At 46.9% G+C, this 21,981-nt stretch overlaps 2 protein-coding genes across 5 annotated transcripts in view; one reads left to right on the top strand and one right to left on the bottom strand.

Moving 5' to 3' along the window:
• Window positions 1-606: 606 nt before the first annotated feature.
• Window positions 607-11,951, bottom strand: ggps1 (geranylgeranyl diphosphate synthase 1). 4 transcript variants are annotated; one of them, XM_080016211.1, is made up of 5 exons: window positions 11,786-11,951; window positions 10,448-10,540; window positions 9,134-9,203; window positions 6,093-6,163; window positions 607-1,398 (listed from the first exon to the last, which is right to left on the bottom strand). In XM_080016211.1, exon 5 carries the CDS (start codon window positions 1,375-1,377, stop codon window positions 616-618), a length of 762 nt encoding a protein of 253 aa, XP_079872337.1. In that variant the 5' UTR covers window positions 1,378-1,398; window positions 6,093-6,163; window positions 9,134-9,203; window positions 10,448-10,540; window positions 11,786-11,951; the 3' UTR covers window positions 607-615. The 4 variants fall into 4 exon arrangements, with proteins under 4 accessions (XP_079872337.1, XP_079872336.1, XP_079872335.1 ...); XM_080016210.1 differs by lacking the exon at window positions 9,134-9,203 and having other exon boundaries at window positions 11,707-11,951; XM_080016209.1 differs by lacking the exon at window positions 9,134-9,203.
• Window positions 11,952-12,783: 832 nt separating this feature from the next.
• arid4b (AT-rich interaction domain 4B) overlaps window positions 12,784-21,981 on the top strand; it is a 56,212-nt gene continuing 47,014 nt past the window's right edge. Inside the window, exons 1-2 of the mRNA XM_080016464.1 lie at window positions 12,784-12,873; window positions 15,188-15,236. Of these exons, the coding sequence (XP_079872590.1) occupies window positions 15,231-15,236 (6 nt within the window). The 5' untranslated portion in view covers window positions 12,784-12,873; window positions 15,188-15,230. The remainder of the gene's footprint in view (window positions 12,874-15,187; window positions 15,237-21,981) is intronic.

Below are 21,981 nucleotides of genomic sequence, written 5' to 3'. Positions count from 1 at the left end.
GCGACAAGTAGACAAATGGGTAACAGTTACTCTTAATGTTTTGATTCCATTTTTATCTACAACGTTGGCACGGTGGCAGCAACTTATTGAGGGAATTTAAAACATGGTTTAGTGGGCACATGCAGGTGCGCACTCACAAAATTATAGCAAAAAAAAACCCCCAAAAAAACCCATCCATTAAACCATCCACGTCAACCTTGAGAAAGAACAGATTTTTCATTTGGTGACCGGGAAGTATGTGCGGATCGGTGTATGTGCGGTTGAGCGAGGCACTCCGAGAGAGGCAACCTTGCACACAGAGAGTAACGGAACAAAACAAATCAGCGGCTAGAATTTGTTTTGCTCCATCCGAGCTGCTTTTCAACACCAGAGGAAACGCGGTGAGTTAGAAACTTCCTAATGATGTTAAAGGGCTCCCATCCACAACACAACAACTGTACGGACTCGGGTGACATTTTGCATTCATGCCACCCGGTTGTAACATGATGTACGGTTGATGGACTACCAGTGTTTGTTTCTGTTTCCTGGCCCTGGGCTAGTGTCTTCATGGGTTTTTGTCCCCCTCCCTCTCCCTCTCGCCCGCCCGCCCGAAAACTCTATAGCAGGTCAATCGTTTTAGCCAAAGCAAGGCTCACCCTCCGCTCGGGCCTCCTGGAACAATTTGCTGAGGTGTTTGATCAAGCTCTCCAACTCGGGGTTCCCCCCCAGGTTCTCGATGAGGCGGTAGGCCTCCGCCTCCAGGCCCCGCAACGTCTGTCGCGTGTAGGCGAACGAGCCCACCTTCTCCAGGTAGTCCACGCAGTAGCGCTTGATGTCCACGTTCTCCGTGCGCTGCCGCAGGATGTTCTGCACCTGCGTGCTCTCGGGCTGCGACCAGATGGCGTGGATGGTGAGGAAGGAGAACTTGCCCTCCGTCAGGTCCTCGCAGAAGCTCTTGTTCTCGCTGTACTCCTGCGAGTTCAGGTTGGCGTAGTCGTCGCGGATCTGGAAGAAGAGGCCCAGCGTGTCCAGGAGGGGCTTCAGGTCGCGGTCCCAGCCGGAGAAGAGCTGCATGAGGCCCACGGCCAGGCCGAAGAGGCCCCCGGTCTTCCGCAGCACCATGGCGCGGTACTCCTGCTCAGTGGGGCAGGTGTAGGTGTCCCTCCAGTGGATGTCCAGGCCCTGGCCACGGTGCAGCTCCAGCAGCTGCCGGGTGAACAACCGCACGGCCTCCGGGTGCTCCAGCGTCAGCACCTTCTCCAGCCCCAGGAAGTAGACGTAGTTGGCGGAGTTGATGACGGACGGCACGCCGTAGATGCTGTGGGCCACGGGGAAGCCTCGCCGCAGCTTGGAGCTGTCCTCGATGTCGTCGATGAGCAGACTGGCGTTGTGCAGCATCTCCGTGACCTCGATGATCACCTGGACACAAGGCGCTGTGGTTAGAGACTGCAGCGGCGCCTCATGCACCAAGCCAGGGTATTATAAAACAGAATGATAAAATGTTTAACAAAATTAAAGTAAAACCTTTTCCTTTCAAAGTCAGGATGTCCAAACCTTGCCTCTATTAAAGTGGAATTTTACACACCAAGTGAGATGTTGTCTAAAACGTCTCATGTTCCCACTACATTGGCAGCAATGCTGTCGCAGAATAATTGTCTGTTCTTTTCATAAATTGTCAGTGTTGAAACGACAAGACACAGCTGTTCCAAAATGTTTCTGTATTCTCCAATCTGGCATGAGCCGCGATGCAATTATTGCATTGCGGGTCAGAGCTGCGAGAATTTTTCTCAAATTATTTGAATGCAACGTCTGTGCATCCAGCCTCCCCTGCCCTGAAAATGGTAGTATGTCGCTGTTCAAATTCAAATCAATGGTCAACTCTGCAATACTGATGTGCTACCGCTGGCATCCAGTAGAGGGCACCATCTCCACAGCCTTCTCTACTTTAGAAAACAACCTGCTGAGGTGGAGGAAGCTATAGAGAGACGTGTGGAGGCAAAAACATGAACACAGTGCAGCCTTGAGCAGCATGAGGAGGAAGTGGCAGGGAAGGGGCGGAGGGAGAGAAATGTAGTCTTGTGGAGAAAACAATAGACGCTCAGATGCGCATCACATGACCGGCTGTATCAGCATGTTTCAGTAACTCGTATGAGGCAAAGGTTTCTTGTTGAGCCTCGCTGCCATCCATTTATCTATGTCTGGCTTCATCCCAGCCCTTTAAATTAAGCCACTTATGGGGATTTCAGCGCCTTTTGGTTGCTCTGTGTTCGACCAGCCCTGGTATCTGTGGCTGGTCTATAATATGCTGGGAGGCTGCCAAGAGTGGAACACGGCAACATCTCTGCAGATGTTTCCACAGGCAGGTGGCGCTGTGATGTTAAAGAGGCCGAAAATGAGGCTCCAGTCTCCTGTTGCTGGACAAACAGCCAGCCGCCAGTTGCCTGACTCCCTGGACTGGCTGCGCTTGATTTAGAAGACAAGTGGTGTGCCGTGGTGATGAGAGGCATTTGTGTGGGGGTGGGTGGGAGGACAAAGTGAAGCCCAGTGCGGCGGGCACTGGGCCAGTTTGGCCGTTTATCTGCCAAACACAACCCCCCCCCCCAAAAAAAAGTCAAAAAAGCAACAGTGCAATCTTTAGGCCAAAATACAAATTCCACAAACCTGGAATCCTCAGGTAACAAAACCAGCAGCCGCTGAGCCAAAGCACAAGCTCCCACAATCCTTCAGAAGGGTGTGTGAGCGTTTGGGCTTTTTGGAGGAATCCAATTTGAGTCAGGCCGCTGCTGCATAACTCCACTGCTTTAGTGCCTTCTGCCGCCATCCCTCGCTGAGACATCATTGATTATCACTGGGGGCTGTGGACTTGAAAGCCCACTCTCGTCCGCCAGAAATACAATCAGAGGCCCATTATCAATTGCAAACATTCCCTCACAGCAGTGGGAGTGTGATGCATTCAACGTAGCGAGGGGGAAATGACAAACAGCTGTCAGATGGTCGTGGGCCGGCACAACCCCGGCAATTCAACCAATACAGGGTTTTACACCTGTTCTGCTGACCCAACAACAGAGCCAAAAAAGCCTAGAGAGAGAGAGAGAGAGAAAGAGTTGTGGAGAGATTGTCTTGTTCTCCCTTTTTCCCCCGGGTGACGAAAACGGTTCCATGATAAATTCTGCGATACATCCCCGCGGTCTGACGGGGACGTTCGAGGCCTCGGACAATTTGAGGCACAAGAGATTGAGTCGGGAAGACACATGGCAGAAAGGTTCCCCGCCAGAGCCTGATCGCGGGCCAGCGGTGGAGACACACAAATGGGGTTTTGATGAAGAATGAATAGCCACATGAACCACACAGTGTGTCCTCTGTCGCCGTCGCTATCTGTCTGGAGGCATGGCTGTTTCCATGGTGGCGACATCCTGGCAGCAGTGCACGAATGATGACCCGGGGGCGGTGGGAAGGGGCCCGGCAGTGTGTACGATGGGTTCAGCGAGGGTTTACCAGCCAAATATACAGTGTGTACCACAGGGCTGCCACATATAGAGAGAAGCTAGAGGAAATATTGCAGGGGCCAAAAAAATACATACAAGAATTGACCCACCCATGTAGTCTGGCACACACGCACGCACAATGTTTGACAATGATAAATACAATACATTCCACAACGTCAGAACATCCGATAAGCCTAATGTCAGTATCTGTAGCCTGTGTGTTTTTAGTTTTTCAACCTGCGTTTGACAGAAAGACACATTCTTGTGCACTTCTCAGCCTGCTGGTGCATACAATAGTAAAAATAAATAATTAAGTTTTGGACTTGGTTGGCCGTTAAGTTTAGCCAAAGAGGTTAATAAAAATGGGTTTCCCCAGTGGGTTGAATATGTGAAATGTAATGACTTGCACCGCACACATAGAGCCGTACAGTTATTTTCGTGAGTATAAACGAACAGAATGATATGATAATAGTGATGCTCTTTATAAGTTTAGTGACGGAACGACCGCAGCAGGGTGACATGGGAGCACCGTACACATTAAATAAACCGTGGCATTGCTCACTCAAATCAGAGGCACGTGGGCGCCGATCAGCGGTGGGATCATTTTGAGAACATAGTGACAACAGCAGCTTCGCTAGGCTTCCTTTTTGCGAGGAAGAAGGACGACCTCTTGACAACCTAACGACCCATTTGACATAATCAGCGCTCTTGGCACTCTGCACCCGGAGGGGATCCGACTGCAGAGTGTTTTATCATTGCACGCAGGCCTGTTAGAACCTTTACAACCACCGGCTTGGAGGGGTCACGGGCTCGTGCCATCCAAGGAATGACGGAAAGGGTCTTCCCCGGTGAAGCCCGGATCGGTGACTCATTTGAGAGGAAGCACCTGAAACGTCAATCTGCCTGCCTCGAGTCTAACTACTCAGTATCAAACAGCCAGACTTGCGTAGCAGTATTGAATTGGACGAGACAAACACGCACGTCCCTGGGAAGCCGTGTCGCTTTCTGCGCTGTGGTGGCAATCTCAATTCGGCTAATCCCGTACTTGGGAACACAAAACACGCAGAATAGAAGCAGTCTGTTTTATGAAATGAATTTAATAAAAAAAAGCGCAAAAAAAAAAAAAAATCCCATTAACAATTTATCCCATTTTTTTCGTCTGGGTCTTTCAACGACGTGAAATAAACCCAAATCTGACAGCCGACACAATACGCCAGGACACTGATCTACACATTTCCCCTCGTGGCCTCAAACTTCAGTTGAGGCAAATACATGGACGGGCAGCTCATTTTCGGACTGAGAAAACTCATTTTGGTGTTCGCTGGTGTCGCTTCAGTCACCTATGAAGACCTCATGCGTACAGAGACAGTCAGAGTACATACATGGGTGACACACACCAGTGTGTGCTCCGCTTCCAGAAGCCCCCCCCGCCCCTCAAAAAAAATAAAAATACTCACTTTCGTTCCATGACCATGGGGATGAAATTGGATGATGTTTGTCATTTTGAGACCATCTGGACTCCGTCGGCTTGCCTCCACTTTCTTTAGTAATACTACACCACTCCGAGGCAGAAACTCAATTTGATGAGGATGCGCTCTAAAAATGGCCCACTGTGTCCTAATTGGCTAAATGCCAAAGTCTATTAGTATTGATCTTTATTTCCTTTTAGACGACGAAGAGGAGTATTAAAGGGGAGGAACGGGAGACCCCAGACCACGGAAAGCAAAAAAAAGATGGCTGAGCATGGGAGAGTTCTGGGCTGGGCAGGGACGTCAGATGGGACAATATTGCTTCATTGGAGACTACTAAAAGCCCCCCCCGCAGGGCATCGGTGCTTCTCTTCTCCAGTAGATTACCGACCAGAAGAACAGTCCCATCCCTCTCCTCCACAGCCACTGCGCTGTCTCGGTTTGCGTCACATGATCAGCATGTGCACGACGACGCCACAAAGTCCCAGGATCCCAGAGGGAAATGGGGGGGGGGGGGGGGGGGGGGGGCTCATTCAACTTCAAACAGAACAGGGAGAAGAATGGGGGGAAAAAAAAAAAAAAAAAAAAAAGAATAAAAACAACAACCGGCCCACACTGTGTACTAGAACTACCTCTATTTTGGCTTGAAATAATAATAATCACTTGCATAAACCCGGAGATCGTATTTATTTTTCATTTTTTTTTACATTTTATATTCGTCTCAGTTACCAGCCCAAATGTAAAACATGAATCTCACTTAAGCCCAATGATTAATGAGTGGAAAACTATTTTCACTTAAGTGAGAAGAGCGAAGCAAGTGAAAAATAGATGGAGAGGGCAAAGTGCACCCGGTGTTGAATCTGTTTCAGGAAAGAAAAATTCTTTTTTTTTTTTTTTTTTTTTTTAAACCAAAGAAACCATTTGTCTTCCGGCGCAATTACGTAACTGCAGCGAGTTCTTGAGTAAAGACCTGTTGCATCACTACTGCAGCTCCTGAATTTTGAAGAGAGACACGGGCGAGAGCAACTGAACCGGGGAGAGAACACAAGACATGCTGTAGTTTGGGCGTCATAAAAGAGTCGCTTACGCCGGTGAAGATTGGGACAAATGCTGCTGCAACTTATGAAGTCGGTCACAAAGCAACGGGACGGTTTCTCACCTGGAGTTTGTCCTCTGGAACGTCAAGCCAGTGGTTGAACGCTTGGGAGAGCTTCGTCCTCACCTGTTTTCCTGAGAAGGATGCAAAATTAATGAGGAGGCTTTTTCACGAGCGAGGACACGCAAGCGCAACGTTAAAATGGGTCACTCTCCTCTTGTCAGTGCCGCCTGACTATTTGTCGTATATAATTATGTGCCCGCAAATTGTCAATACCGTCCGGTAATCCCCCCCCATCTAGAGCGGAAGATGAAAATCATTGAAAATGTGTCTGTGATCAAAAGTCAAATTATTCCCGCCGCAAAATGTCAAAGGTTCACAGGATAAAACACTGATCACCCCGAAATAATATGAATTTCAACTAAGTACGGCCTTCCACAAATATTCTGGTTACAGCACCAGGCCCAGAGCAAAATGAATACCAAAAATGGAACAAGCATCCTGTTGTATGCTTTGGCTGCAGAGCTACGTGACAATTCAAAAATATAGTTTATCATCGGTCTGTAGTATTGTAACTAAATTAAAGCTTCACGTCATTATACGCAATTTTGATGATAGGATGAGACCATCCAAGTATATTATATTGATACTACATAATATTCCCAAATTCTTCCCCGTTACCCAACCCTCATTGGATGTATGGTTCTGTGAGCATCTTTGAGCACGCACTGTAGATTTGTTCAAAGTGTTTTATTTGTTAAGTGTACACAAGGTCATTCGGTACAATGAAATTCTTGGGGCATGACAGCAACAACTGCGTAGGGGGCATAAAAAAATAAAATAAACAAGGCAAATATAAGGTGCTGCATCAACGCCATACCAGGCGGTGATGCAGCACCGCCTGGTACTCTGTTAGCGGGCACAATTGTGTTGAATGCTGAGCTGTAATCTACAAACAGTATCCTCACGTATGTGTTGCTCTTGTCCAGGTGGGAGAGGGTGGTGTCCACTCCCAGGGCGATGGCGTCGTCCGTAGATCTGTTCGGGCGATTTGCAAATTGAAGGGGGTCCAGGTTGTCAGGAAGGGAGGAGCAGATGTGGGCTCTGACTAGTCGCTTGAAGCACTTCATGATGGTAGAGGTCAGTGCTATGGGGCGATAGTCATTCAGGCAGGTGATGGGTTGTTTCTTTGATACCGGGACAATGGTTGTCTGTTTGAAGCAGATGGGGACTGTAGACTGGATCAGGGAGAGGTTGAATATGAAGGTGAATACCTCCGCCAGCTGGTCGGCGCACGCTCTGAGGACACGGCCCGGAATGCCATCAGGCCCTGGAGACTTCCGAGGGTTTACTCTTTTAAGAGCTCTCCTCACGTCCGCCGTAGACAGGAACAGAGTGCAGTCATGCTGGTCCTCCGCTAGCCTTGCAGCCGGGATGGTGTCGCTCGCCTCAAACCGTGCGTAGAAGGTGTCGAGCTCGTCGGGAAGAGAGGCGGCTGGCTGAGCATCACTCCCGTTTCTCCCTTTGTAGTCTGTGTTGGTGCGCAGTCCACACCACATGCGTCTGGGGTCGGAACTGCGGTAGTCATACTCCAGCTTGTCCCTGTAGGCTCTTTTGGCATCTCTGATGGCTTTCCGAAGGTCAAATCTGGACTTCCTCAAGGCCTCCATGTCCCCAGAGCTATAGGCGGAGGACCGTGCTCCGAGCTTAGCACGGACATCACCATTAACCCAGGGCTTCTGGTTGGGGAAAGTCCTGACCTTGACTGTCGGGACGACGTCATCAATGCACTTGGAGATGTAGCCTGAGACAGAGTGTGTATGCATCGATGTCCCCATCGGCTGCAACACAGAACATCTGCCAGTCCGTGGTTTCGAAACAGTCCTGGAGAGTGGCAGTGGATTCCTCACTCCAGCGTTGGACTGTCCGACAAACCCGTTTTCCTTGCTTTAGTCGTTGTCTGTCGGTTGGTAGGAGAAGAATGGAGGTGTGATCTGCCTTACCAAAGGCGGACGGGGGAGGGTTTTGTAGCTGTCCCGTAGTTGTGAATAACAATGGTCGAGAGTCTGTTCACCCCTGGTAGGAAAGGTGTGAGCGTTCTCCAGTCCATTGATTACTCCGTAAAGGTCCTCTAATGTGCACGTACTGTCCGCCTGCGGGCGTATGTAGACTGCCGTGATTATAGCGAAGCTGAATTCCCGCGGGAGGTAGTAGGAACGGACTTCTATAGTTATGCGCTCCAGGTCCGGAGGGCAGTGTTTTGAAAGTACTGATATATCCGAAACCCAGCGAGAGTTTACCATGCAGACCCCACCGCCTCTGCGTTTACCTGACTCCGTGGTTCTGTCGTGCCGGTAGATGGAAAATCCAGCCGGAGTAACGGCAGAGTCCGGCACCATACCGTCCAGCAGGGTTTCTGTGAATGTCTGTGCATGCTTAAGTATTCTGGAATATTTAATTTTTTTGAGGATTTGACACCGGAACGAAAAGTGACTGGCAGTGCAATGCTGTACTCTTGGGAGGCTTTGAGACACGTGGCTGCGGATTAACACATGCGCGCTGATCGAGGTGATGAACCTGAAACTTTTCAAGGTAGACCTATGTACACCATTAAAACAAAACCCTAGTTTTTGAGGTGGAACTGGCTTTTTGTCTATCTAACCAGACTGACATGAGGGGGTTGATACCAATCCTATCCCTGTGTGTCCAGCAGCGAGATAGTGACATAGCTGCGTGCTAACTATGTTAGCTCAATGAAAGGCCGCAGAGGGAATAAACCACTGTAAGTCGTCTTAAAGGGAGCTACATTCTAAAGCTATTTTTGACACATATCGCTGAATTAATCAGCTGGGCACAGGGATTGTTCTGTGAAGGCCAGCTGCAAGTGAGTGGGACGCCGAGTACAAACTGGAATGCCGAAAACTCGTCAACAAAACTCAGCCGATTAAACTGGCAACCCTACATCACCACTACACCTTTATTTATTTGCTTGTTTGTTTGTTTTTAACCTGTGCTGTCAGCATGCTGGGCATACAACACAGAGTATTTGTGTGCCATTGCATCCAGGACAGAGTTAGTCTGCAAGTGGAGTTCAAGTTCTCAACCTGCAATGCAACTCTTTATCCATTCTTAAATCATCAAGAACTGCTGCAATAACTCTGTCCTGTGGACGACCTGTAGAATGACAAGAGCACAGTTTTTGGTTATGGAGAACCACCACCAACCCCCCTCTTTGGAGAAGTATTTATCATGTTTGGGTCTATAGACAACTGATCACTACTCCAAGAGGGGGAGAATCACCACGGTGAGACATAGAAACAAACAACATTTACACAAAAACAAACATTGGATGGCAACATGTATTGAAAAACAGTGAATTAGGTTCAGGAAAACTGGAACTACAACTGGTCACACGGCCCCCTCCTGTCATTATTATAGCAGTAAATGAGGGAGGAAAGGAGAGGAATGCAACCAGGAGGGTGCTGGGGTGCACTCCAAGCAGCTGTGGTGTGTGTGTGTGTGTGTGTGTGTGTATATATATATATATATATAAAAATATAAAAAAAGAAAAAGGTATCCATCGGTGAGTGTACATGACTTATCCCCATTGGTACTGGTGTAGAAGGTCGCAGCCCTGTAGACACCCTACGGCTGCAGGAAAGCCCCGAGTACCCTGCCCTGCAGCCACAGAAGAACCCTTGGCCAGCAGAGAAGCCAGAGGGCCGTGGAGCAACCCCCACGCCCAGCCACGAGGAGCATTACCCAGTCCCAGGGAGCACGACGAGACCCCGCACCACAGGGGCACACACATACAACCAACCCCGAGGTGCAGGCCCAAGACGCAGCCGCCGGCACAGAACCCGGGCCAGCGGGTCGCCAGATATACAGGCCCTCCACCAACCCCAGACCTGGGGTGCCCGCCGCAGAGAAGCCGCACAGCCGCTCTCCGCAGTCCCGCCAGGTCGCAGCACACCCCAAGCCGAGTCCTCAGGCAAGTCAAACCTGAATCACTCACGCCCCTCCCGCCCCGCAGACCCTGGTCCGATAGAGTGTTGTTCGGAGTAGGATTGGTGTGCGAGTGTATGTGTTCTAAGCTAATGTGAGTGGGATTAAAATTTCGGGACTGACGAGAAGCACAGTTGGGCTGGAGCGTGACAGGCAACATGGCAGCTGCCCGCTGCCTGTCCACCCACATACCTGCGCCCCGCCCATCCCGCAAGCCCTGGGTCTATTGTGTGGTGTATGTGCTGAGTATGACTTTTGGCACTGGGAGAGATAGGTGAATCGTGACCGGATCGATCCAGGGATGCAGCAGGCCGGGGAGCAACCACGCATCACCACTATATCAACGCATAGAGTTTGAAGAAGCTTTAAAGAGGCTTTAGACTAGTACCTATTGTTTGTTTAATAGCAAGTACCTGGCAGTTGCAGCAAATACTTGTATGGCTCCAAAAGAATACGCTCAGAGGTTACTTCCGTTTTGCCAGCCATTGCTTGAAGTGTACAAGACTCTAGTGGGAGGACATAGAAAACAAGAAAAAAAATGCACAGGTCCAGGTTAGTCGCAGCAATTGCACCAATGTGGAAACAAGCCAAAAAACAGAAATAAACAATAACTAACATACTGTACTACTCACTGGAGGGAGGTTACCAATATAACAGAGCTGGGGACTACTGACACAAATTCGTTTTCAGAATTCCCGTGGAACGCAGCATCACTTCCTTCTGTCTCTGATCTTGACGTGATACCAACTTGGAGCGCTTTCTTAAAATTTGTTTGTGTAGGCAAGAACAAACACAACTTATTTGACTTAAAACTTATTTGTAAACACACAACTTTTGCTCGATCTGCCAATAGACAGCGCAGCGTGCACCATGTCCTGTGTGAAAGCCCCATCAGTCATACTTCTTCTCCCAAAGTGCTCTGCTCCACTACTTAGTTCGTTCCGCTCTCATTGAATGTTTTTTTCTTTATATTTACTCCTCCTAGAGATATGGTCCCCTGTGAATCAAACTTGGACCGCAGCATGTCTCGACTGCCCAGAATACCGTGAGGTTTCACCGTTTCTGAGCGCCAGGCAGGTTCAGCCGCAGAATGGCTGGGATAATAATAATAACAATAATAATAATCATCATCATCATCATCATCATCATCATCATCTGCACAAACTACCAAAAAGCTCGTTTACAAAATGGAAACTGGGACTAGAAAAAATCTGAATCAAGATTTGTGTCACTTGGACCCATTTGTAAGACATGTTGCAGTAAACTCAATAGGATTGAAACCGGCTAAAAGGCATTAATAAGAGAATAATGGCTTGACAGGATATGACGTAATAACGTTAAATCGTCTTCCATCATCTTGCAGCGTTGCGTCACGTGACGTAATTAAGAGTCTATGACGCTGCAAAAACATGATTTAGTTAGATATTGATATTAAAGAATGCTTTTGGTTATTTTCCTTTTTCCCCATTCCTTGTTATATGGTAACGCTCCCGGCAGGTAATTACTGCTACTATTCATTTAACGCGCACACAAGGACGTCACACTAAAACAAAACCTGCAGTCGGAGCAAGAGAAGAGTCATAAACAAACACTAAACGTGTCGCCTCTTCTCTTAAGTCGAATATCAGAACGTCGAGAGTTTAAGCAAGAAAGGAAGCGTTCAGCACCCTACCCAGGATGACGCCGGAACACGTTGACGTGCGTTATAACCCGGTCATGTTGATCCGGGGTGTGTGCGACGCTCCACCCACCTCAGGGACTTGGCAGCCTCCCTCCGTTCCGCTGATCTCCCCCGTGTTTTTGGTAGCCTGCTTGCTAATCAGCTAGTACGAGGAATAAAAAAAAAAAAAAACCCCAAAAAAAACCGGTTTATTCGACATTAACTTAATTGAAATAAAACAAAACAAAAATCCACTTTCACGTCATTGGTCAAGCCCCTACTGCGGGCTGCTGCTGCTGCTTCGCACGGCTAACTAGCATGGGCGGGCTAGCTATATAGGGTTGGGCTATTTGGCGGCGCATGCGCAGAAGGACGACAGCGCGGCGGGTTCGCGTCGTTGGGGTTTGCTACACGGCCCCGCCCGACGGCGCTCCGGCGAGTTGAAACATGTGAGACGTCTGCATTGCCGAAGCAAATGGAAAACAAGTGAGAAATGGACACGTTTAAAAACAGAGACATGTTAAAGGTTGCGGCGAAAACAGATGAGCGAGTAGCCTTTAAAACATGGCAGTTAAAATATGTAGACATTTAAAGACACATACATACGAAAAATGATATGGACAAAAATGCAGAGACGTGTAAACACTTTTTATATACATATAAATATTTACAAATATGCGTATTCATGTGCAGAGCATTTCACTCGGGCGACCCCGTGCAACAAATCGAACACGCCAACCGAGCGACGCGTCGCCGCGACACTTCTGGGAGTTGTAGTTTTCTCGCGCCGCCCAGCGGCGTTACGTCCGGCTGCTTCTCACAGCGAACGTTGTCGCTCTCCAAGGGCCCAGCCAATAGCGGCCGGCGGGGTGGGCGTTTACTCAGCCGCGTCGTCCAATGAGCGGGCGCGACGGAGGCTCGGGGGGCCGGGGGTTTGCGTACCCGTCAATCACGCTCGGGAGGAAGGGAGCGGGAGGGGGAGAGGGACCGGAGAAAGAACTGGCCCTCCGCTCGACAAGACACAGGGATATTCCGCAACGACCCGCATCCCACGTTCAACTCGGGCTAACGGAGCGACACTCCGACGACCCGCCGGACCGCCCGTCTCATCAATGCTTCTATGGATTACTAGTCCACTTTCACCGAAGGACACGAGGGATTCTCAACTCGGCCGCGTCGGTGAGGTCGCTTCTTTAATTCCGCATCGCCGTTGGTTATTGTGGTGTTTTAGCTAGCAGCCACCGACCCCAGAAGCCACCCCGACTCGGGCTACCGTGTGGCGTTTTATCCGGAGGGGGCGGCGGTGGGATGTCGACGCCGATCGCATAAATGAATGAGTCGTGTCGGCGGTCGGAGAGACGTGTTTAACGGAGAAACATCGAAAAATACTCGGGGGTGGGGGGTGGGGGCCGCGGAGGGGGGCGAAACTTGGCTCCCAGTCGCGTCAGAAACTAAGTTATTCCGCAGCCAGCCGAGCGGAGCTGACGGGGCCGGCGGAGCCGTCGGTTGCTCTCGGGTGGGAGATGTTTGTTTGTTGTTTTATTTATTTTTTATTATTATTATTTTTTTTACCTTATTTTTTTTAAGGCCGGACGCCGGAGCGTTTGTTGTGGATCCCGAGATGTCGTCGGGTCGGACGTCGCGGCTCGTCTGCGACGACCGTCGAGGGGGAGGGGGAGGGGGAGGGGGGGGGCGATCGATTCGCAACTCCTGCGCGACCGAACGTGTAATTCGCCCGCGCTCGAGCCCCCGGGCGCGCTCGGCAACTGGGTGTTTGTCGCCGGTGTCGGCGGGTCAGTCGCTCGCTCGGGGCTGGGGATGGTGGTACTATCCTCCATTATTACCGTTCGTACTGGGGGCGGGGGCGCGGGGGGGGGGTCTGTTCGTTAACAATAGGAAACATGTTTTTTTGACGGTGTCAAACGCCGCCGTTTTTAAACACCCCCCCTCCGCCCGCCCCCCATGCCGCGACCCCGCTGCGAAGCGTTTTTGGTTTGTTTGTTTTGTTGTTTATTGTTTTTTATTGTTTTTATTCGTGGTTTCTTTGTCAGAAGCCCTCCACGCGACCCCTCGGTCGGCGGACCGAGCGACTCTGAATCCCGAGTGACGCGCTTACTTTTGTTTGACTCAAGTTTTTGTTTTTGTTTTCTCCTTGAGCGTCATTATATAAATACACGGATGAACTCCAGCCCGCTCTGCCTGGCAACAACAACAACAACAACAACAACCACCCACCGCACTTTCTTTATTGCGCGTTGACGTTACGGCCGTTGAAGGGGGGCGGGGGGGGGGGGGTTGCCTCGTCGGAATATATTACCGCGATGGAACCAAATCGGTGGCGGTCGTGTGGGTGTTATCGTTCGATCCCGTCGTCGAGTGCGCGACTCTCCGCAGAGAGAGTGAGATGGAGGGAGGGAGGGAGGGAGGGAGGGGGGAGAGGTGGGAAATGAACACCGGGGGAGGGGGCCGCCTTGTTCTGCTTTTCTTTTTAAAACCAAGCCCTTGGTCCCCGACGGAGGAACGGGTCGTGGGGCGGCAGGTGAATTCTGGTGTGCGTGTGTGTGCGTGTGTGTGTTCTACCGACTGATCTCGTGCGGGGGGGGGGGGGTGTTCTACTGTCAGCCACAGTAATGGCGTCATCCTCTGCCGTGTGCACGTACAGTCTGTGCGCTGCAGACACAAGGCACTCACACACACTCACACACACACACACACACTCACTCCACGGAACTAGTTCTTTTTTTTTCTTTGTTGTTTTTGTTTTTTTCGACCGCCGTGTTCCCGTTGGAATACCATCATTTGTTTTAATGGGCCATTTGTGTGTGTTTTCTTAACGATTGTTATTTTTATTTTTTTTTATGAATTAATTGTGTTGTATTTTGTTTGTTTTATGTCATCATCTCTTCTGCGTGTTTTACTTTTCGCCCGCTCGCCCTTCGTGGCCACACGCCGAGACTAGACTCTGACACGGGGGCGTTACGTAAACGGCTTTAAAAGGCTGAGCGAACCAAACGATCAAGCCTGCAACGCACATTCTAGGGCGTGTGGCCGCACACACTGGTTTGACATCGAGGCGGCTGAACAGTTTATTTAATGCTCAATAAACTGCCTGAGACGAAACCAATCGGTGACAGGTGTGATTTATGTAAAACGGTGGCTTGCTTTGCCGGATCATAGTTTGAGCTCTTATTATTATTATTATTATTTTTTATTTTATTTTTTATAATTATGATTGTAGTTGTCGTTGTTAGTAGTATTATCATTATTATTTATATTCCCGTTGAGATCACTGTCTGTTTTGCATGCATGCATAGATACACACATTGTAATAGCTTGGACTTTGTAGACCTTATAATAATTTAGTAATAGCGTTGTCATAATTTAGACTTACCCCTGAACTGTATTATTGAATGAACAATTAGGAAATATTGATTCTTGACAGAACATGTCTGACCTGTTGTACCTGATGGTTTATTTACATTTTTATTTACAGGCACAGATTTGTTACACTGGTTGTCAAGAGCACTGACAGAGAGATGAAGGTAAGCCTGTTTTCATTAACAACACTTCTTCAAATCCACACACGCATGTATATCTGTTACATTGAACCCCCAGGTGCTGGTAGGCTAATCAGTATTGGATACTCATTTCACAAGATGATTGTAATTATTTCACGACACTTTTTGGGTCAAATTCAACTGCAAATATGTGAAAGGTTCAGATGCTTACTAAACCAGTGCACTAGATTTATTTTGTGATTAGCTTTCAAATATTTGTTCAAGTTTTAATTTTAATAGGTATGCAACTTCCTCCACAAATGTAAAATATTGAGTGAAAAGGGCGATATGAATTTTGTAATAAGTGAATGAATTATTTTTTACAAATGTTATCTGCAGAGAGCATCTTCAAACCATGCGTTTGCGCAGTTTAGGACATACTCAAAGGCTCAGTCATTGTGTGTATTGCAGAGCTGGTAAACAAGCTTAAAGTTGTGGTTGTTTGGGAAATGGCAAGATTGGCATTTATTAAGATTCCCATTAGTTGTTGTAGATGCAGCAACTACTGATGATTGATTTAGAGTAGTTTAAAGTTCCCACCTTAGTTATTCCAAGGTCTGTTTGGAGCCATAACATTTTTTTCTTTATATCTATTCATTTGCCAGAAAAATACAGAGAAATTCTCCACAAATATGTTATCATTACTTCATTTCCATTCAACATAATGAAATTAATAGCAAGAAGCATAAGGCCATCAAATTGACTGTATAGAACATTGATTTATAGAAAATTCTTTGACAATGTTTCATTTTATTGGGAGTTAGTTTTGGATTAAAGGTGCTTGAGTAATGATATGTGCTCAGTTCCAGGTCTCCTCATTGTTGTACACATGTTGTTACACAAACCAAAATGTCGCGCTGAATCGTAACCCATGTATCAGTCAATCAAAGCTTGAGCATTTTTTTGTCTCTAAACGCTTCTCTTCTATGATTCACCCCATCATCACTTTCTCTTGTGTTGCTCTTATTTGTTTGGGACATACTGTGGGCTTATTTCTCTCCACATCAAGCCCTTAAGCTGCTCTATTTATTTTATTTCCTTAGAGGCGGGACCACATTTTGGCAGGGTAATAACTTGTTGCTCAACAAAAATGAAACTTTTTTTGAATTACGCTCTTATATTACAGTCCTCTAATAATTGTGGTAATGTTTTTGACTTCACTCACCCATATCAATGTCAATTGGTCCAAGAACTGTCCCCCTTAGCCGTAAACAACGGGAATGCCAGACTGCACAATGTCACAATTTTCACATTTATAAGACAAGGTAGGATTGCACCGATTGTGAAATTCTGGTTGGATACGGATGTTTGAAATAACAGTTTGACCGATAGCCCCATGAACGCAGCATCACTTCCTGCTTGGAGGGCTGCAAAGAAGTGTTTCCAAGTCTTCTAAAATCCATTGTGGATTGGCGTCCCTTTCTCGGACGGATAAAAAAATAAAATAAATCATAAAATGGGTCGCTAAATATACTTTGGCGGCCGTTAATACAGCAGGGAGGCTCGCCTAAATAATGTATGTGTGGGAAACAATGGAAAAAAACATCGGCCACTGCCATCCGTGAATGTCATCTTATTTGCAGATATGCTGATGGCAGTCAACAAGGCAAATGTGGGCCGATACCAGTGTATCAGTATTGGCCTAGTTCTTATTGTATTCATTTTTCAATATTTCTAATAGTGGTTTATGATCTCTTTCGATTTGGAAACATGTAATTGTGGAATGTTGAAGGGCTGTACCCAACTCAGAATTTTGTCAGTGGAATCGGATTTGGCTGTTCAATACAAATATTCAATTATTCTTTCCTTTACGAATTACAGTTTTCCGAGTTCCCACAAATGCATCATCACTTCCGAAACAAATTACAGTTCTCACGGATGGATAAAAAATTAAATAATCAGTTTTATCCTATTAATGTCATGCACACTGACTGACAACACCCCCCCTCTGCCCTAACTTTCCTCACTAAGTCTTTGGTTCTGACAAAAGCTGCGTAGTCTTTCTGCAACCTGCATTTGTAAAATGTTTGGGCCGATGGTCTCAGATATTCTAAAGAGGACCTATTATGCTCCTTTTTTACACAAGTAAATGATAATATTAATAAACTTTTAGGACAAATTCATGCTGGTGTAAACCTATCAATCATGTTGTGTATTAACCGCCCACCACTATTATTTGCGAGATTGCCTGTGCTGTTTCATTGAATTATACGCAGCTTTCCAAAGTTACACTAAGGCTCAGCTTGTTTTCAGTGGAATATTACTTGTGGTGGTGGTGGGAGGCTGATGATCAAGGGACGGGGGACTGAATTTGCTCAATGTAACAGCGCCTCCAACTACATCAGGATCACTTCACTAAACTACAATTGGCTTTGGGCAGCGCTCCCAATGTTGCCATCCAAATTTGATGTATTTTATTAAACCTACTAAATGTAGGCACACAATTTCTCCAAGTTCACAGAGAGGATTTATTGCACTACCCTATTAGTCATTTAGTGATGAAATGAAACGTATGTAATTCCTAATTTAAATGTTCTCCCTCTCTATTTAAAAGCCAACTATGGCATTGCCAAGGCAACTCCTGCCAAAGATCCAGTCACTGTTATTGAGGTGACTCTGGCTTCAGACAAAGGGGTGATTCACAACAGGATTATTGTACAACGTGTTAGCTAGATTTGAGGGGGCGGCGATTCTTTTCTGCATGCCTATTACATTTTCTTTTGTCCGCCGTACAAGCCTATTGATTATTGGACTATTTAGTGGGTCATGAGCAATTTTTGTTTCATTAACTTTGTTGAGGGTCTTGTTTTGTCCAAGAGATGGATCTTTGTTTGCTCACACTGTGCGTGTTCAAACAAATTGCAGTTATACCCACATTCCAAACAGCTGCACAAGTTATACCGTATACACATCATTGCTTCTTGGATGAAATGATGCAGCTGAGGGGATATTGAGAGTTCGCTTTTAATGCAGTACTAGGTGAAGAGTTATCGGATAGAGACTGATTAAAAAGCTAATAGACCACACCTAATTGCAGTCGAGTGATCACTTGTCACGGTGTGGCTGAAATGATCACTGCCTTAGCAGAATGTTAATGCGAGTCTTCCCTGTAGTTTTCCAATGGATTGCAAAAAGCCAGGCCACTAGGCTGCAGTCTGGCAGACCTGCTGTGTGCTAATGGAAAGAGAGTGTACTAACTCTCTGACCCTGGAAGCAAGGCCAAACATTACCATTCACATATTTTACACAGTCATGATTCCAACATGATGTGCGCGCTTGGGACCTTCCAATGAATGCTCTATAAAGCAGAGGCTTATATAAAATATTGCTTGCGCTGTATAGAGTCGGCTGTTGAATTTTTGAACTGAGCCTGAACTGAACTGAGCTGAGCTGAATCTGTTCGGCCCTTGACTGTGTCACTGTGTGTACTGACTTTGTCAGGCTGAAAGAATGGAGATAATATCTAATTGTGGGTTTACCCACTAATTGCAGTTTCCAGTTGTGGCTTGAGATAATTACACATACATAATACACCTACGTAACTTAAAATCAACATCTATGAATATAACATAAAATGCTCTATTGAGCATAAACACAGCAATAGCAATTCCTTTCCTAAGCTGTTTTCACACATGAACTTCTGACAATGTCCAGATAATCGGGTCCAGACATTGTCCGGAGTCGCCCTTTCACACATATAGCACACAACCGCAGATTGTCCATGTCGGACACGTTCACACCTACTAGAAATACTCTGTTTGGATTAGACCAAGTGCGGAGCCTGTGTGGAGTGTTTAGTAGGCAGTATGTGACGCATGACACAGCAGAGTTTTAGCACACCAAGATGGCGGGCGAGGCTACCGACTTATCTTTTTTTGTGTTGCTACTCCATGTACTGTATATGGACGTATCTGCAATATAAACAAAAGAGTGGAAGGGAATATAAAGGTAAGCAGAAAGGAGTACAAAGCAGCTACACTCAATACAAGAATATCCCCACAAAGGTAGAACCCCCTGTGATGTACTGTGTAGCAGCAGTGTTGTGTGTCAGTTCTGGGTGCCCAGTGTGGTTAGGAGCTGCATGGAAAGTGATGGGTGCATTACATGTACGACCCTCCACCTGAAAAAAACCTCATCAAAGTTTGCAATACGGAAGAAGTTGGATGGCCAAAGCAGATATTTTGTGAAAGACAAGTTGCTAAATCTAACGGCAAAGTTCCTGAGTTCCCGACAATGCTGCTGCTTCAACTTCACAGTCCAGCAGATGCCTGGCCAGTGGACTTGTCATTGGCGTGAGTTCTGAGGGGGAAAGAGTTTTTTTGATATTGCACTGTTCACTGGATGGGTGGAGTTGATCCCATTTTAAGCACTTTCACTATGACTGCTGCCAACCCAGCCAACTTCTCCATACCAAAACATACTGTACCAAAACTCTGGTACAAGCTGGCTACGCAAGCCACCAGTCTGGTTTGGCTGAACGTATGACATGAGAACTGTGCTCCTTCATGCTGCAGTCACAATAAGAATGTGATTAATCATTCATCCCCTCTTAAGCTAGGTTTATGCTTTCGCTCTCTGTTGGAGTGCACGCAATGCCTGTGGAGGACGCCGGGCGAAACTATAACCAAGCCTTTAGCCTCTGTTTCCTCATGCTAGAAATGCTTTGTCAAACTGTTTTGTGTCTAAATACTTCATTGACGACAGATTGTCATAATCAAACAGCAACATAATGCTGTAGCTCTCAGCTTGTGTTAGCTGTGAACTTTAGTGACCAGGTGTGCTCGACAAAGTGCATTTTTAATTCGGCTGTAAGCTCTAACCTTTGCTTATTCATAAAGAAGCTGGTGTAAGCGGATTTTGGATCTGGACCTCGTTAAGTCAATAAAAAACATACACAAAAAAACAATGTGCTTATTATTTACTCTCCCTACTAATACTACTACTACTACTGCTACAAAAGGTATATTTGCCTTCACACGACAAGTGTCTGTACACCAGCATGGCGTACAGTCCTACGATGTGTCTACTCTACTACTCCATCATAGTCCTACAGTCCTATGATGGAGTGGTAGAGTAGACACCCCGGTTCCAGTTTCTATCTTTTTACATATTTTTTTTTTTTATCATAAGCAACATTTTCATGACGACCTTTTGAGGCTGGGCTGGGAATTGGAGATGCATTGGGGGGAAAAAAGATTCTGTTATTTTTCTATCGGAGGGTTTTTTCTGATTGGGTACTCACGCTTTTCTCATAGACAAACAATGGCTCCGTCAGCGCCGAGGGAATTTGCCGCTTGTCATGTGTTAGCAGCTTAATGCCATGGTGTGTTCAGTTGCACGCTGATGGAGGCAAATGTGAACAGTCTGTCTCGTTAGCGTCAGATGGTATGCAATGTAATCTTTCCATGCCTGCAGCGGTTGCCTTTGGTTAACTCCTGGTCGAGTCACACTTGTGTATGTTCAATTAAGCAAGTGTGCCTGAAGTGTGTGTGTTTTTTCTTTTTTTCTTTCTTTTTTTCCTTTTTTCCCCACCCAGGTTGCGATAGATAGATGAATAGATTCTTTATTCATCCCCGGAGGAAAATTGCAACTGTCTCGACAGCTCACATCTAAAACAGTAGGCAAAATAATAATGATATATATATATATAAATATATATATATATAATAAAAGGGGATTCATTAATTTAATTAAACAGTATATAAGCCATTAACATAATATTAGCAATACCCCAGTAAACCTAAAAAAAAATCCAAAGTAAGCATATTGTACTTTTATTAACAAATAAACATTCTGGTGGTTTTGCAAATGTTAGCTGAATGGCAAAATAAGCCCCTGAGAAAGGCCTGCAGAAGCAGAGCTGACCCTCCTCTGCACCGGAGGTCCTTGTGATTGGGTCTGTGTACATTAGGCACACCCCTCCTCCCATCCTCACAGGAATTCCACTTCCCTGAACATAGTCAGGCTGACGATTGAGTGGGACTCAGTGGAAAGGAGGTGGTGCATTGAGCACTGGCCAGATCAACTAAAACAAAAGAGGGAAGTGTTGTTTTCTTCTTCTTCTTCTTCTTCTTCTTTTGACAGCTGTATGCTCAATTGCCATGCAAATGCAGTGAATTAAATTCCCTTGCTTAGTTGTTTAAATGGATGGGGAAATCAGTGAAATCAGTATCAGTGGGAAAATAACAAACATCTCTCTATTTGTGTTGGCATGTGAGCATGACAAATGCAAATCTGGCCTCAATAGTGCCTTATCAGCCCCCCCCCCCCTCCCTGGTTGGGTTGGGAGGTCTGGCAGCCACAGCTGTCAAGATAACCCCCACTGCCCTCACACACACTGGAGCATGTGTGTCTTCTTTTCTCCCCCCCCCTTCTTTAGAAGAAGCCTGGCTGGGTGCAGGGCAAGCCACTGCTGGCGGATTATTGATGTACAAAAGGAAGAGATGGAACGGGACTATGTAGCCTCGTGGTACGGGCAAAGGGTTGGTCAGCTCTTGGAGAAGGCTGCACCGCCATGTAAACTTGGTGTTAGCTAGACCGGCTGGTACCGAGGCCGGGCTGCACTTAAGGCTAATGAGGTGTTTTTGTTTCCGGGAGACGGGTGGGCGGAGGTGGGCCGCTGAAGTGCGTTGGACCCTGCCCCGTGAACCCCATCTGTCCGGGTCCCCGTGCGTACATAACAGAAGCATCTTGCCCTGGCTCGAGTGTTGCTAGCCTTTGCCAGGTGGAC

The sequence above is a fragment of the Zeus faber genome (genome assembly GCF_960531495.2).
Source record: "Zeus faber genome assembly, chromosome: 16".
NCBI lineage: Eukaryota > Metazoa > Chordata > Actinopteri > Zeiformes > Zeidae > Zeus > Zeus faber.
The sequence above is the reverse complement of the archived record's forward strand: the minus strand, read 5'-3'. Positions and strand labels throughout refer to the sequence as shown.